Source organism: Hyalella azteca, unplaced genomic scaffold (genome assembly GCF_000764305.2).
Source record: "Hyalella azteca isolate HAZT.00-mixed unplaced genomic scaffold, Hazt_2.0.2 contig15661, whole genome shotgun sequence".
In the NCBI taxonomy this organism is placed as follows: Eukaryota; Metazoa; Arthropoda; class Malacostraca; order Amphipoda; family Hyalellidae; genus Hyalella; species Hyalella azteca.
Window position 1 is genome coordinate 616,007 of NW_025945503.1, and position 15,076 is coordinate 631,082.

The window sequence follows — 15,076 nt, forward strand, 5'->3', positions numbered from 1 at the left end:
TCGTCCTGATGTAGATTTGCAGAATTTTTGTTCTTTCTTCTTTGCTGTAGCGAATCATGATGAAAATTTAAGGCTTGGTAATTAAACACAAATTTAGCAAGCTATACAGGGTAATGACGTAACTATGATACAATATTACCATAAAAATGTTCTTCTTATAAATAAAACAAGTTTCAACTTCATAACGTTCTTAGTTTTTTATTTATTAAGAAATTAAAACGGTTACTTAATTCTGGTTCACCCTGTATTATGCATACATACATTGTATATATCGAAAATTAATTCTTTAATTATTTTTCATTCTACTAAATAATTTGTTAAAAATTCAAGCTCCCGCGAATTGAATATGATACATCATGTTTAATCTTAATAAATACAAAATTTCATTTAATGGTTTCGAGATGAAATTTAATATTTATTAAATAAATAAGTCATGCTTTAAACCTGCTTCAACTTGGAAGAAAAACTTAATAGTTGTTAATAAATTTGTAAACGAGATTTCATGCACCCATAAAAATGAACGAGTCTTTGTCAAGCTGGCGATTCGAGTTTTGCTCGTGTGTGGGTCAAAGTGACCCAGTTGGCCGTGTGGACGAGCGCATCAATTTTACATGCAGAAAGTGTGTCACTAATTGGATAATATTCATCTTTCTGAGTCAACGAGCAGCAGGTTGAGGCTGGAGGTTAATGAGAAAAGGTTAAGACAGAAGGTTGAAGCAGCTGATTAAGACAGGAAGTTGAGGCAGCAGATTAAGACAGAAGATCAAGGCAGCAGATTAAGACAGAAGATCAAGGCAGCAGATTAAGACAGAAGATCAAGGCAGCAGATTAAGACAGAAGATCAAGGCAGCAGATTAAGACAGGAGATCAAGGCAGCAGATTAAGACAGGAAGTTAAGGCAGCAGATTAAGACAGAAGATCAAGGCAGCAGATTAAGACAGAAGATCAAGGCAGCAGATTAAGACAGAAGATCAAGGCAGCAGATTAAGACAGAAGATCAAGGCAGCAGATTAAGACAGGANNNGTGAGGGAGGCATTGTGGCGTGAGGGAGACATTGTGGTGTGAGGGAGACATTGTGGTGTGAGGGAGGCATTGTGGCGTGAGGGAGACATTGTGGTGTGAGGGAGGCATTGTGGCGTGAGGGAGACATTGTGGCGTGAGGAGACATTGTGGTGTGAGGGAGGCATTGTGGCGTGAGGGAGACATTGTGGCGTGAGGGAGGCATTGTGGCGTGAGGGAGACATTGTGGCGTGAGGAGACATTGTGGTGTGAGGGAGACATTGTGGCATTTTATCATGATTCTGATAAAAGCTGTAGCGGGGTGAAGGAGAAAAAAATTTATTAACGTGTGCAAAGAATGAGCCCGCGGATCAAAAAGTTTTTTAAACGAGCGCAGTAACGACAAAACTAAACAAGAATATCGTTTAAAGAATATAGTGAGAAATTTCAAGAAGTATTGTAAGCAATTAAAAATTTAGTGAATAAATTTTAAGTAGTATAGTAAGCAATTAAAAAAAGAGCGAGTAGCTTTAAGGTAGAATAGTAAGCAACTAAAAATTTAGTCAGTAAATTTTTAGAAGTATAATGAGCAATGTGTGAATTTTAAGTAGTATAGTAAGCAAATAAAAATAGAGTGAGTAATTTTTAAGTAGTATAGTAGGCAATTAAAAATATAGTGAGTAATTTTTTAATAGTATAGCAAGAAATTAAAAGTATAGTGAGTAATTTTCAAAAAGCATAGTGAACAATTAAAAATGTAGCGAGTTATTTTGAGTCATATGAAGAGACCAAGTAATATGTCATGCATGTGAATGAACAGTTACGAACAGAACAAGAAGATAGACGAGGTAATAAATATAAGGGATTCAGAGAGCCTGAGATTAAGAGAGGAGCGAGGAAGAAGCCAATAAGAGAAAACTACAGAATAGAGAAAATTTTAAACAGAAAACATGAAGAGGATTGTAGGTGATGATGGTTGAAGAGAATTGTCAAAGAAAATTAGGAAAGGATGGATGAAAAGAATATGTAAAGGATAAGGTTAGGAATATATAAAAGGTAAGGTGCAACAAATAGTAGTGAAGGATGGATGAGAGTGAGAGTGAGGCAGTGAGTGCCAGACAAATTAGAGACAAATATAAAGAGAAAGATACGAATAAAAAATGATAGTAGTAGGAGCAGAGATGAACAGCAATAAAGCGAAAGAAGTAGAGAGAAAAAGGAAGTGAGTAATAGAAGTAGAGAGTAAGAGAGGCATAGAAGTAGAGTGGAAGTGAGGCAAAAAAGTAGAGAGGAAGAGGAAGAGAGGAATAGAAGTTGAGAAGGAGAGAGGAAGGAAAAGAAAGGGAGAAAGAGAGCAGGAGAGAGCGACTTGACCCTTGCAATTTACCAGCGGTGGCTGCGAGAGCAGCGCTACCATCACCGCGGCGCTTCATTGCTATTGCGTACGACAATATTGCACACCTTGAATAATACAGCTACTAAGCTCGACAATTTTAAAGACATTTAGAAGCTTTCATTCAAGCAAATAACGTTGAAAAAACATTTCTAATCAACATAAATTGTTTTTCGACGTAATCGACGTAAATCGACCTACAGTATATCAATGTTGATTGCGCCAGGTGGGTTACAATGTTGAATTAGGAACGTCTTAGGAACGTCTCATCAAGTAATCAAGTATACAATTTATAAATAAATTAGATAATTCGGTTGATTGGTCGCTATTTTCATTGATGATCATCATCAAATCATTGCATTGATGATCAGTGATCAATAATAAATAAATAAATAAATAAATGAAGTCGCTCACAGAAACTTTTCAGATTAAATCTATTAAGTTATACCTTGAAAAAGTTGACTAGAGAATGCGCAAAGGAAAAACCATATTTAATGTGCTATTTTAATTTAATTTATGGCATGATATTAAATTTTTGAACTGTTCAAATGGTAATTGTTTACGATACGGAAATTACAGATCTTCAAATTAGGTGGAATCAACTTTGAAATTCTAGGATTGAAAGCATCTAGCAATAACTGTTACTGATAAGACGCTATTAACTTTATTCTTACACAAAACGCTCCACCAGGGATTATATTCAGAGAGCATCAAGCAATCTTTCTGGTTCTGGATTGCAGTAAGAATAATTGTTAGCTCTACAGTCATTGTAATGTTGATAGAATGTAACGTGAACACAGGTGTAAGTAAGGGAGTTGAACACATGTGTGCAGTTGTCAATATGACAACTGCACGGTAGCAACGGCAGACAGAATTGCTGCACGGTAGCAACGGTGGACAGAACTGCACGGTAGCAACGGTGGACAGAACTGCACGGTAGCAACGGCGGACAGAACTGCATGGTAGCAACGGCGGACAGAACTGCACGGTAGCAACGGCGGACAGAACTGCACGGTAGCAACGGCAGACAGAACTGCACGGTAGCAACGGTGGACAGAACTGCACGGTAGCAACGGCGGACAGAACTACTGCACGGTAGCAACGGCGGACAGAACTACTGCATGGTAGCAACGGCGGACAGAACTGCACGGTAGCAACGGCAGACAGAACTGCACGGTAGCAACGGCGGAGAAAACCGTACGGTAGCAACCACTGACAGAACTGCACGGTAGCAACGGCGGAGAAAACCGTACGGCCAACTGTCGTGCCAACAAAGCTTACAATTTCGCATGTAATTACGCGCGACGAAGCAATACGTTATCAGGAATTGGATCTTCGTCAAACAAGTCAGCGGTCCCAACATCCACGACGAGTGAGCACGTCGTCCGTGTTGTGCGATATATAAATTCTGTCACAAATATCGGCTTTTTTCGATCTTTGAAGGTTTTGGAATTTATTTTTAACATTGCGATTTTTTTTACTTCATGGGTTTCTATTGACAGTTAAATTTCCTTGAGTACGAGAGTAAATTTTTTGTGTACGAACTAAAATTTTCCGTGTTGTCCATGCGTTTTCAGCCGGGTTTTGTTTTTTATTATCATTGCGTACGAAATAATTACTTAATGTAAATAGTAAAGTCTTCCATGAATAAAATTTGACACAAGTTTAATTATTCCACACCATTGTCGATTTCACAGATTTTCATTAAATGATTTATCTTGATCTCATTTTAGAATGTACCGATACGATAAAAAATACAGACACACTTAGAATTAGTTGTAAGTATAAGACAGTCAGGACGGAACGCAGGTTTCGGCAAATCTCTCATGAGCTATAACATTTATTGTGTTTATCCTATGTACAAATTAATATTAATCACGCAGCTACGGTTAACTTCAGTATTTATATACTAGACCATATTTATCGCGAAATACTGAATAATGTATTTAAAATTACATGGGTTATCTTCTACTCATATTAGAATTGGGACACCAGGTCTAAATTTACTCGCTATCAGTAGAAATTGAAGGAATTGAGCAGGTCTTTCAATAAAAACTTCACCGATTTTATCCGGAATTCTTGCTTGATACTCTGGTCTGTATTCAGGAATTTATTTCACATGCTGCGTTCTATGATACAGCTAGGGTATGTTAAAAAATGTTCATTGTAAATCGAGCTCACCACGATGGTAAAAATTTTCTTCCGACTTTCACCATCGAGCTTTCACATTCATTTGAGTTTGAAATTCAATCGAGGCAGGGAGTAAGTTTATGGAACTCTGCCGTGATACCCTAAAGTGCCCTATAAACAACTATGTCAATTGTTATTCTGGAATAACAAAATTTGTCGTAAAATTGCCATTATATATCAGAGTTAATTATATAACGATTACAGTATAAACATCATTATCAGGGATTCAGAATACTGAGAAGACGCGAAACGAGTGTTAAATTTTCGCGAAGACTTAATTTCAGCTTGTGGACTGAGCTCTTATAAGTATGCATTTGCAATTTGATAGCAAAGCTCTAACTAAAGTACTCAAGGTCGGTCGGATCTTTGCGCAAAGAAAAGTTGAAATTCATGAAGGAGAAATTATTGTCTTAAATTCAACCTGCTTCAGAAAGCCAAGGGATACTTTGGTGTCAGGAAATGAAGATCCGGCGTCTGAGAATAATCTAAAATAGAATAGAATAGAAGTGTCGGCGTTGAAGAAGTAGGCCCATGGCCTGTATTTCATTTATCTAGATTTCATTCATCTCTCATTTATCTCATTGCATTTCTGTAATCTAGATTTCATTTATTTCTGACGACCTCCCGAATTTTCCTCAAAAACTTCATCAGTCGGGAATCCACTACGGCTATAAAATAATAATGCGTCAACGTATTTATATTCTTACATAAAATTCCGAAAATGGACACGAAAATATTTGGGAAAAATTTTCTCTAGAGCAAATTAAAAAGAATCTCCTGTTTGGTTAGGTTAGGTCTTCGTGGTTAGGAGATTTGGTCTTCGTAAAGACCAAATCTCCTGTTTGGTCTTATTACGAAGCCATTGATCACTCAATTTGATTGCAATATTTGATTCCAGAAATAATAGAATGGAACCTCTTAAACATTCGTGATAGTAATACTAAACTTCTGCCTTTAATGATATGAAAATTTGTTAAGAAATATATTTTAAACAAGTGAATTCAACCCAGAAACTAATTTCAGCAGCATAATTAATAGATTGAAGTAACTTTTCAAAATTAAAAACAAAATTGCATAAATTTTGCAAAATCGAATATTAGATTGAAAAGTCAACCATTCCCGGTGCATGTAAGTAATGCTCTATTTTTTCATCAATATAAGTTTTTCGCTCTGAAATAGACAAAATAACCCAATTTAGAGCGTTTTGATAAAAATAAATAGAGAATACTGTGAATAAAAAAGTGTATATATTCTAACTTTCAAAAGTTCTAACGATCATAATCGAGAAATGAATTCATAATTCATCCACGAAGAAGGTTACGAAAAATTAAGACTAGGTATTAGAATATTTTTACTATTAACCCCAGGTGTTACTATCAAAACTCACTCACGTAACGCGTAGCAGCCAATAATTTCTCGTCTGCGATTGGTGGATTAAGCTTGACAGGTCGTCAGAATAAGTGGCTGGCTGAAGGATTTACGTGACTCGTCACGGTGGCGGATTTACGTGACTGGCTGAAGAATTTACGTGCCTTGTCAAGGTGACGGATTTACGTGACTGGCTGAAGGATTTACGTGCCTTGTCAAGGTGACGGATTTACGTGACTGGCTGAAGGATTTACGTGCCTTGTCAAGGTGACGGATTTACGTGACTGGCTGACGGATTTAAGGATTTACGTGACTTGTCAAGGTGACGGATTTACGTGACTGGCTGAAGGATTTACGCGACTTGTCACGGTGACGGATTTACGTGACTGGCTGAAGGATTTACGTTACTTGTCTCGGTGACGGATTTACGTGACTGGCTGAAGGATTTTCGTGACTTGTCTCGGTGACGGATTTACGTGACTGGCTGACGGATTTACGAACTTTTGACTATTTCTGATAGTATGGCTACTGGTGAACGTAAGTTGCACGTGGCGATTGCGATAGATCAGGGACGAGCGCTCACACATCCTGTGGGCTTATGGCAATCGATGAATACAAGTGGCTGCTTGAGGATAAGAGGCGTCTGAATATTGAATAACGGCGCCTTGAATATTATTATTATTCAGGCGCCTTGAATAAGAGGCGTCTGAATATTGAACAACTCGAGCATCTCGTGGCCATGGAGGCTGAAGGCCTCGAGAGCGGCCTAGCGGCTTACATCTTTGTTGTGCACATCATTATTATCTATAATACCATGCCCCAGAAATGCTTTCTTTTTGGGACAAACAAACCCGAACCTCAGTGAAAATAATGATGCGAACAGCAAAAATGACATCACGAAAAAAGTGAAGGGAATTTCGGACAAAATGTGCGTCATAACAACGGATGTCGTTGTTTTGATTTATAGGCGGAAAAATGGAGATAAAAAATATGAAAAAATATCCAATAGAAGTATTATGAGTAACACATTTTAAATAACTCGGATTGCATCAATATCTGTAATACATCAAAATTTTTCATTATTATAGTGAAAAAATTACACGAAACAACGAGTTTAAGAAGCTTTCATATAAGTTACACCGCACTTCAATATTTAAATAAAACTGTAATAATACCAAAGTTAAATTTAACTTAATATATTTTATAAAACTCACATTTCTGCTGCTGGACAAAGGCTGTTTAGTCGAATCAGTGGCTTCCAGGTGGCTCTGTAAACGTAAAACAACAATATTAGCAAAAAATGCATTTGAAATTTTTTTTTATAACTTTCAGCCTATCCCTATCTTCTGGCCTTGATTAATTTGACTGGTAAATTTTGCAGATTAAAATAACTGCAAATCAAATAACACTTTTTGCACGCATAAAACACGAGAGTCATGAGTACAAGAGTGCAAAGTTTGAGCAATAAAATGGTGCAATTAAACTGCCATGAAATTTAACCTAAATAAACATGAATTGCCTTATGCATGATGAATCGATGTAGCTTTGGGCTCATCTCGACACAATTAATGCAAAATGCAGTTCAGGCTTGGAAAAGTTTTTGACCGAAGTTTATGCTTCGGAGTTGTGAAATCCATCGCATGCAGAAACTTTGAATAGTTTACATTACTCAATTAACCCCAAACCACACTAAACGGATTAGCAAATATACATTATTATCAAGAAAAAAAATGCCACAAAACAGTCAGCAGATAGCGAAACACCATAAGGTCCACACCCAGCCGGCAGAAAGTAAATTTTTACAATAATGGTTTGAGCCTCTTCGATTTAGATTTAAAAAATTTACCAAATGTGGAAAAATAATCGAAGAAACCACTAACCTCGTCTTTAATCTTTATGTCGGAATTATAGACAGAAAATGATAACCGATTCAAAGCTCCCGCATCCATTCTGGGATCGGATCTTGCACGTCGACGACGTCGCGCCGCTGCTGATTCTCTGCTACTTGACGTGTTGCCAGAGAATCCTCTAGACGACCCCATCGAAGAAAATCCAGAAGACCCAATGGAGTCCCAAGAAGAAGAATTCGCCACACGATTAGGCCAAGGGTCTCTGGGCAAAGATGGCGGTGTCTCCGGAGTTGTACTCATCAATGAAGGAATTGAAGAATAATGATCTTCTTCTCCAGATGGTTCACTTCGCGTTAACAAGTTTTCAGGACTAGGAGACTGATTGTTGAGGGCACCGTTGCTATCCGGCACCAGCAACGAGTCACGAGGCCTTCGAAATTGGTTACGGACGTCGCTTTCCGAGTCGCATTGGAAGGTTGGGCCTTGAGGTATTTGAGGTACTTCGTATAGAGGATCAGATACGTACAAAGGACTTTCAGCAGGACACGTTGCTGGTTGAGTAAAATCCTTATTGGATTCAGATAATGGTATTTTAGGAGGAGGATCCAAGGGAGGGGGAATGCCGGAAACAGAATTCCTTGGAATACCTGAGAATATGGCTCTAGAACTGGCAAATCCACCAGGAGTAAATTCAGCAGACAATCCAGGCAACGGAATAGCTGAGGATGGTAATCCAGAATGGATAGAGCGGTTTTGAGGGAATTGCTGAACCATGTCAAGATAACGAAGTTTGTACGAACCAGACATGTTACTAAGATTTGCCCCAGGAATATCCTTATTACTTTGTACACCGTATTGCTGAGATTGGTGACTACTAGAATAGCTTGGCTGACTCATTTTCGACATATTACGAGGATAAGTTCCATCAAACGGAGCACTATGTTCGAGCAAGTTTCTAGGTCCGTATCCTCGATGAATTCGTGATGATCCGTGCGCTCCTGGATAAGGTAGAGTCAAAGAAAAGCCAGATGCAGCATTATTGAACTCCGAGAACGTAGTTTTACGTTGAGAAAAGGAAGGCATCAAGTCAGCGGAACTATTTGGAGGGTATGTGCCTCCTTGTGGTGAGTCACGGAGAGTCATCGTATGATTGTTGGCAGAAGAGACTCGAATAGTATCTACCAAAAGTTCGGACATCTTGGTGCTCGAAAGTTTTGAGTGGGGAATTCTCGGAGGTGGAGGATGATATCCTGAATCTTTCGAGTAATCTGTATTCGTAAGGAGAGTTGTACTTTTATCAAGCGGTGGTTGGATCGCTTCTACTGGAAAAATTCGCCTTGAAGAATCCAATGAAGGATCGGCTGAAAGACCGCCTGCTACTGATGTTAAAGTTGAAACGCGGGGAGGTGGTACAGGAGGAGATTGATCGTCTTTTTCTGTCGTGCGACGACGGTATCGTGATGGGGCAGGAAGTGGTGGTAGAGGTCTAGAGTAAGGAATTTCCGGAATCGATGATTGGTGCGAAGAATCATCGCGTGATTTAATGGATGAATATAAGTCATCTTCGTCAGAATCTGACTGAATCCACCGTGGGCTTCGAGGAGGATCTGATGACCGTTTGCCTGAGCTTTTACCGTGGCTTGATTGGCTTCGATTTTCACGTTTGTTATTACGTACTTCATATTCGCGGGAGGATGACCTTTTAGAAGAGTTGTGTCGATCATGATCTTTACTTTTTCGTGAAGAACTCAAATGACGACCTTCATTTTCACCAAAATTGCGTTTCGGCAGTGACTGATATTTTCCATCCACATCTTTAGACTTTTTCTTTGGTAAAGATTGGTACTTGGAGTCTATATCTTTAAACTCCTTAGGAACTTTTTTCGGCAGAGAAAGGTGTTTCAAATCCAAATTTTTTTTCCTTGGCAAGCTCTGATACTTAAGATCAACATCTTTATGCAATGGTCTGCATGATTGATCATCATCTCGTTTTTTAGAGTACAGAATATCGATGTTCTCCTTCCCTTCACCCATTTCTCTATCTTTAGTTCTTTTAGATACACTACAGATTGAAGTTACTGGTGTATTCTCGGTCGAGATTTGATCCGTTGCCGGTAGGGACAGAGTCGTTAATGTAGATAAAACTCTAGATGGTCTCGGTAGAGAGAGGTAGCCTTGGGATTTTGCCACATTCACCTGGTTCTTGTACGCCGAACGAGGTAGAGAACGAAACTTGTTCGATCCAGACGGAATTGAAACTCCTAACTTCTTCGCAGCAGACTCTTCAGTAGTGGACGATGTGGCTCTGCGAGACATGAAGTATAAACCTAATCCAGATGCAGACGTTCTTAGTAGCGAAGGGTTGCTAGCGGTGGTGGCGTGACGGGGCAAAGAATAAAAAATGCCGGGGCCAGTTCGAAGTTCTCGTTTTATTGAAGCTGAAGAAGATGATGTGAAAACATCAATGGAATCGACACGGTTTTTAAGGTCACCAGTTGTATTTGGTGCTTGAACATCGTATGTACTACCACAACTAGACTTACTAATACTGGTAACAATACTAGTCTCTGTATTGGTAGTGGACACTGAGCTAGAGTAAACTATCTTAGAGTTAAGACCCGCATTACTAGTATGAATGGTATTAGTAGCATTGGCGTAGTGATTTCCAAATGCCGTAGTTGGAGCGAATAAGTCATTTCGAGTAGAAGACGAGTCCAAGTTGGCTTGAGTAGCATTTGTCTCGAACATACTGCCTACCAGTCGCAAACTTGAGCTGGTTCCAGCATGACTATCAGCGAAAGCATTTACAGTGCGGTCAAAGGATATGGAGATTGGCTGGATGGAAGTGAAAGTGGCTAAAGTTGGATGATTAGGCAGGGCATGCTTCCCGTTATTCAGCCGTCCTTTAGTAAGTGGTGCCCCACGTGTAGAAGAACTGGTTTGAATATGCTCGCCGTTTTTCCATGAAACAGATGAAGGTTCACCATGAGGCTTATATTCAGAAGGACTGCTTGAGGGCACATCGTTAGAGTCTCCGAACGAGGTGCTATTGGAACTTTCAGAAAATGATGAAGGAAAGCCAGAGAAGCTGTTCTGTCTCCGTATGGGAGGCCTCTGCCCTGGTCTTCGTGGTAAAGGAATGGGCTTCGATACAGAAGACGGAAGAGTTGAGAATTGATTCCGTTTAGTTTGAAAAGTTCTAAGAGTTTGTTGAGAAACGGGCGCTTCACTTGCCTGAGAGAGCTTTGGATACGATAATTGTAGATCCGTTGACTCGTCACGGTAATTTGGGTGAAAGTTACTGTGAGGTTGTGATGTCAAAGGCAAGTGGTGTCCATTGTTTGGCTGAAGCTGAGGTTGGAAAGTCTGTAACGTGATAGGATGACTGAAAGAGGTGGGCATGATGGAAGGTCGAAAGTTTTCTGGTGGAGGTTTTGGAGCAACTTCTTGGCGAAATGAATAATCATGAGAACTCACAGCACTCATCTGGTTGCGAATTGATGATACATCTTGTGCTCCCATAGAATGAGGATCTCTTAACTGGCCATGCCTGGACGGAAAAGTCGAGAAAGTGTCAACTCTGAACGGGTACGAATTTTTAGGGACAGTTGTCGGCGCGTGAGGCTGAGATATTTGTATTCGTTGAATTTCCGGATAATAGACTTGTTGAGCCACCGATGAACCTGTGCTTTGTTGAATCTGGTACTGTTGACGGTGATTGTTTTGGATAGGATGCTCGTGCAGACTCTTCTCCATATAAGATGGATACTGCAGAGCATGAGGGGGGTTGCCTGCTAGCCTTTGGATCTGATGTTGGTTGGGATGTTGTACAAACTGGGGTTGTTGATCTAACGAATGCCGCTGTGGAGGAACAGGAGGACCTTGATAGTCAACTTTGAACACTTGAGGTGACTGCTGGCTACCGAGTGTTGGTAGATTGTGGGTGTGGGAGCGCTGCTGAGGGTCCCAACCTTGCTGATAGTAATCTTGGTTTGACATGACGATTGTGAAGTTTTGTAGGAAGAATGCAGTAGCGTAGCACCGATTTATTCAACACGGTGCAATAATTGGTCCAGTGAGATACGATAACACAGAAAAAGTGAGTAAAACTACATCAAGAGTGCATTCGGGAATATAACAGCAACGTTAATACTAAAATTAATCCGCTTTCACAAAATCAGTCATCCCATAGTGACACAGCTTTTTATATTTTTCAATTTTATTAATTGATTGGAATTATACGGGTCGTACTGAACTTGCACTACGGATAAGCGTATCAAATTGCCATCTTGCATGTCTATGATTAAGATTAAATTTTTTGCGATAACTATGAGTACTTCACCTATTTCTACATGATTGGTTCGGTTTCCTTAACAGCAAACAAATATTTATTGGAATCAATAGGTTGAGCAAAAATGGCTGTACACATCAATGTCTCGTAAACAGAGATGAGCAACGGCATCTTGAGCTGATATGCGCGAGAGAACAACTAGAGCAACAAAGTTGTTATAATGCTACAGGTTACAACACTATCGCTCAGTTGCACTAAAATCGAGACAAGCGAGACGAGAAAGACACTAAACATGGTCGTATATTACGATTTAATAATATTAACTTCAAAGAAATTTGCTTCTTCGTTTACACACACAACTTCATTACATCGTACAATCCACAATACACATTTACGAAGTGGTAAATTCATTTAGCTTTCTGCGCTCAGGAGACCGTTTTCATTGTATTATAATCTGAACACAAGACAGTTCTTTCCGAGGAAACGATAAAGTTCTTTCTATACATTATTTCACACTTTACTCCGCAATAGTTATTGAAACTTCCGTGAACCCGAATATGCGTTTACAATTGCTGCCCACGTAATATCTTAAACTAGATTACAATTTCCATCAAAATCACCAGGAAATTTGTTATTTGTTGCAGATTATTTTTCAACTGTACATGAACTAGTTATGTAATGCACGTGCACCCGAACGTTATTGCAAAACAGCTTGTACGGTGATTACATTTCTAAATACTTTTGCACACACTCATTCAAGATCCACCATAGACTTTCTATATGAAGACAAACATCTTAGGAATAATTTTTGATTGAAAAGCTCTTTTTGTTTGGTATGGAAGAATATTGGCTCAATATACACATTGCTCACAGCTTACTGGTGCTTTGCATATCCAATTGGTAAATTCAATTAAAAAAATTCTGATTTAGGCAATGTTCAGCAAGGTTAATCATAAGCAAAGTTTAAAAGTTGTGTCAAAGAGTGAGCGAGCTAAGGAAAGGAGAATAATGTCCAGAAAAGCAAATGTAAGCCATATTCAAATGATCAGATGAATAAAAACATTTTCCACTGGCGAAATTTTGGCGGTAGATCATTATTCATATTTTTACACGCCATTTGATTCAGGATGTATAATTAGTGTTCTGAACCATAAAGCGAATAACAGTTTCAATGAAACACTAAAAACTTGTTCCCAAGTGACGACTGAAAAGTGCATTAAATACTCCAGGAGAAATTAGCTACGGCCTTCTAAGATCATCACTGTCACAGTTCCCGATCAGAGGTCCGTATCTGCAGCTTCGCAGACTGGATGTCTGGTCGACGTCGACATGAAATACGTTGTGTGGAGCCACGTGTCTCTTGAGATCCTTTGAACACGTGCAGTGAAATGGATATGTGCGCAAAATGAAAAGTTTGAGTTAATGGCTCGATGAAGTGTCAATAGGTGGAGTGCAGCAGCGGCAGCAGCAGTGAGTGCTCGGGTAAGCAGGAGTGCTCACTTCCCACGGTATAGAGCGGCACTGCTGAGCTGAGTCCAGTCAGAGGAGCTTGCAACCCTCTCTTTCTGGTCCCATCTTCCCACCCGCCTCTCCCAAGGCGGCGGTAGCGGCAGCATCCAGAGAAGGATGCTGCTCAGGATGGCCTAGCTCTCTCTTCCTTTCCCTCTCTTTTCCCCGACTCTCTCGACCCTCTCTTTCCCAGACTTCCTCCCCTCACCTCGATCAGAAAGTGGCACAAGCGCGCGCACATCGATCTGGCAGCGACCGCCTTCCCCCTCTCACCGCATATCCCTCTTGCCCTGCCCTCTACATCCTATCGTTACCCTCTTCTCCTGCCCTCTACACCCCTATCGTAACTCTCTTGTCCTGCCCTCTACATCCTCAGCGTCGCCTTCTTGTCGTGCCCTCCACACCCTTATCGTTACTCTCTTGTCGTGCCCTCCATACTCCTATCGTTACTCTCTTGTCGTGCCCTCCATACTCCTATCGTTACCCTCTTGTCGTGCCCTCCACACTCCTATCGTTACTCTCTTGTCGTGCACTCTTGTCGTGCCCTCCACACTCCCATCGTTACCCTCTTGTCGTGCCCTCCACACTCCTATCGTTACTCTCTTGTCGTGCCCTCCGCACTCCTATCGTTACCCTCTTCTCCTGCCCTCTACACCCCTTTCGTTACCCTCTTCTCCTGCCCTCTACACCCCTTTCGTTACCCTCTTGGCGTGCCCTCCACACTCCTATCGTTATTCTCTTGTCGTGCCCTCCACATCCTTATCGTTACCCTCTTGTCGTGTCCTCAACACCCCAATCGTTACCCTCTTCATTCTCTCCCAGACGCCGGGCAATATACCCTCCTACCCTCGAAGTTACAGGCGAGGGCTTCGCGCCTTGCGCCTCGCACATCGGAATGTCCTCGGTCAACGTTGCGACCAATCGGTGTATTGGATTGATCAAAGCTACATCTATATTGGTCAACTGCAGTTCTATTCAGCCATTAAAATTAGTGCCTGGTTAAAAACTTGTGCATAATTAAACCATTTCTAAATCATATTTTACTTTCAACACTTACTTCCCTCGACTACTTTAAAAAAAATCACAGTATGCCGGAAAGTTACTAAAAATTGACGTCATTGCTTTATATTGAGCGTTAGTATGCCCGTAAATAAGCACCAAACATGTCCATTGGTATTTGAAGCAGATGGATATTGCAACGAACTATTCCTCATTACATTTACTACCATAAATTTATCTGCAATGGCGAAATATTTTTGTCTCCTAATGGAATTACGCACGAGTGACAGTGCTGTAAAAAAATTAATTACCGAGTAATTTATTGCGTGAAACGTTAACTGCTTTGTAGCGGCCGGTACCTCGGGAAGTTAATGCACCTTATGGTGGGAGGTAAATGCACCTTATGGTGGGAGGTAAATGCACCTTATGGTGGGAGGTAAATGCACCTTATGGTGGGAGGTAAATGCACCTTATGG

General features: G+C 40.3%; 1 protein-coding gene across 3 annotated transcripts in view; it reads right to left on the minus strand.

Moving 5' to 3' along the window:
• LOC108674806 (tensin-1) overlaps positions 1-15,076 on the minus strand; it is a 205,180-nt gene that overhangs the window by 74,963 nt on the left and 115,141 nt on the right. For all 3 annotated transcript variants that reach the window (XM_047884582.1, XM_047884581.1, XM_047884583.1), the window contains one exon: positions 7,166-7,219. In XM_047884582.1, coding sequence (XP_047740538.1) covers positions 7,166-7,219 — 54 coding nt within the window. The remainder of the gene's footprint in view (positions 1-7,165; positions 7,220-15,076) is intronic.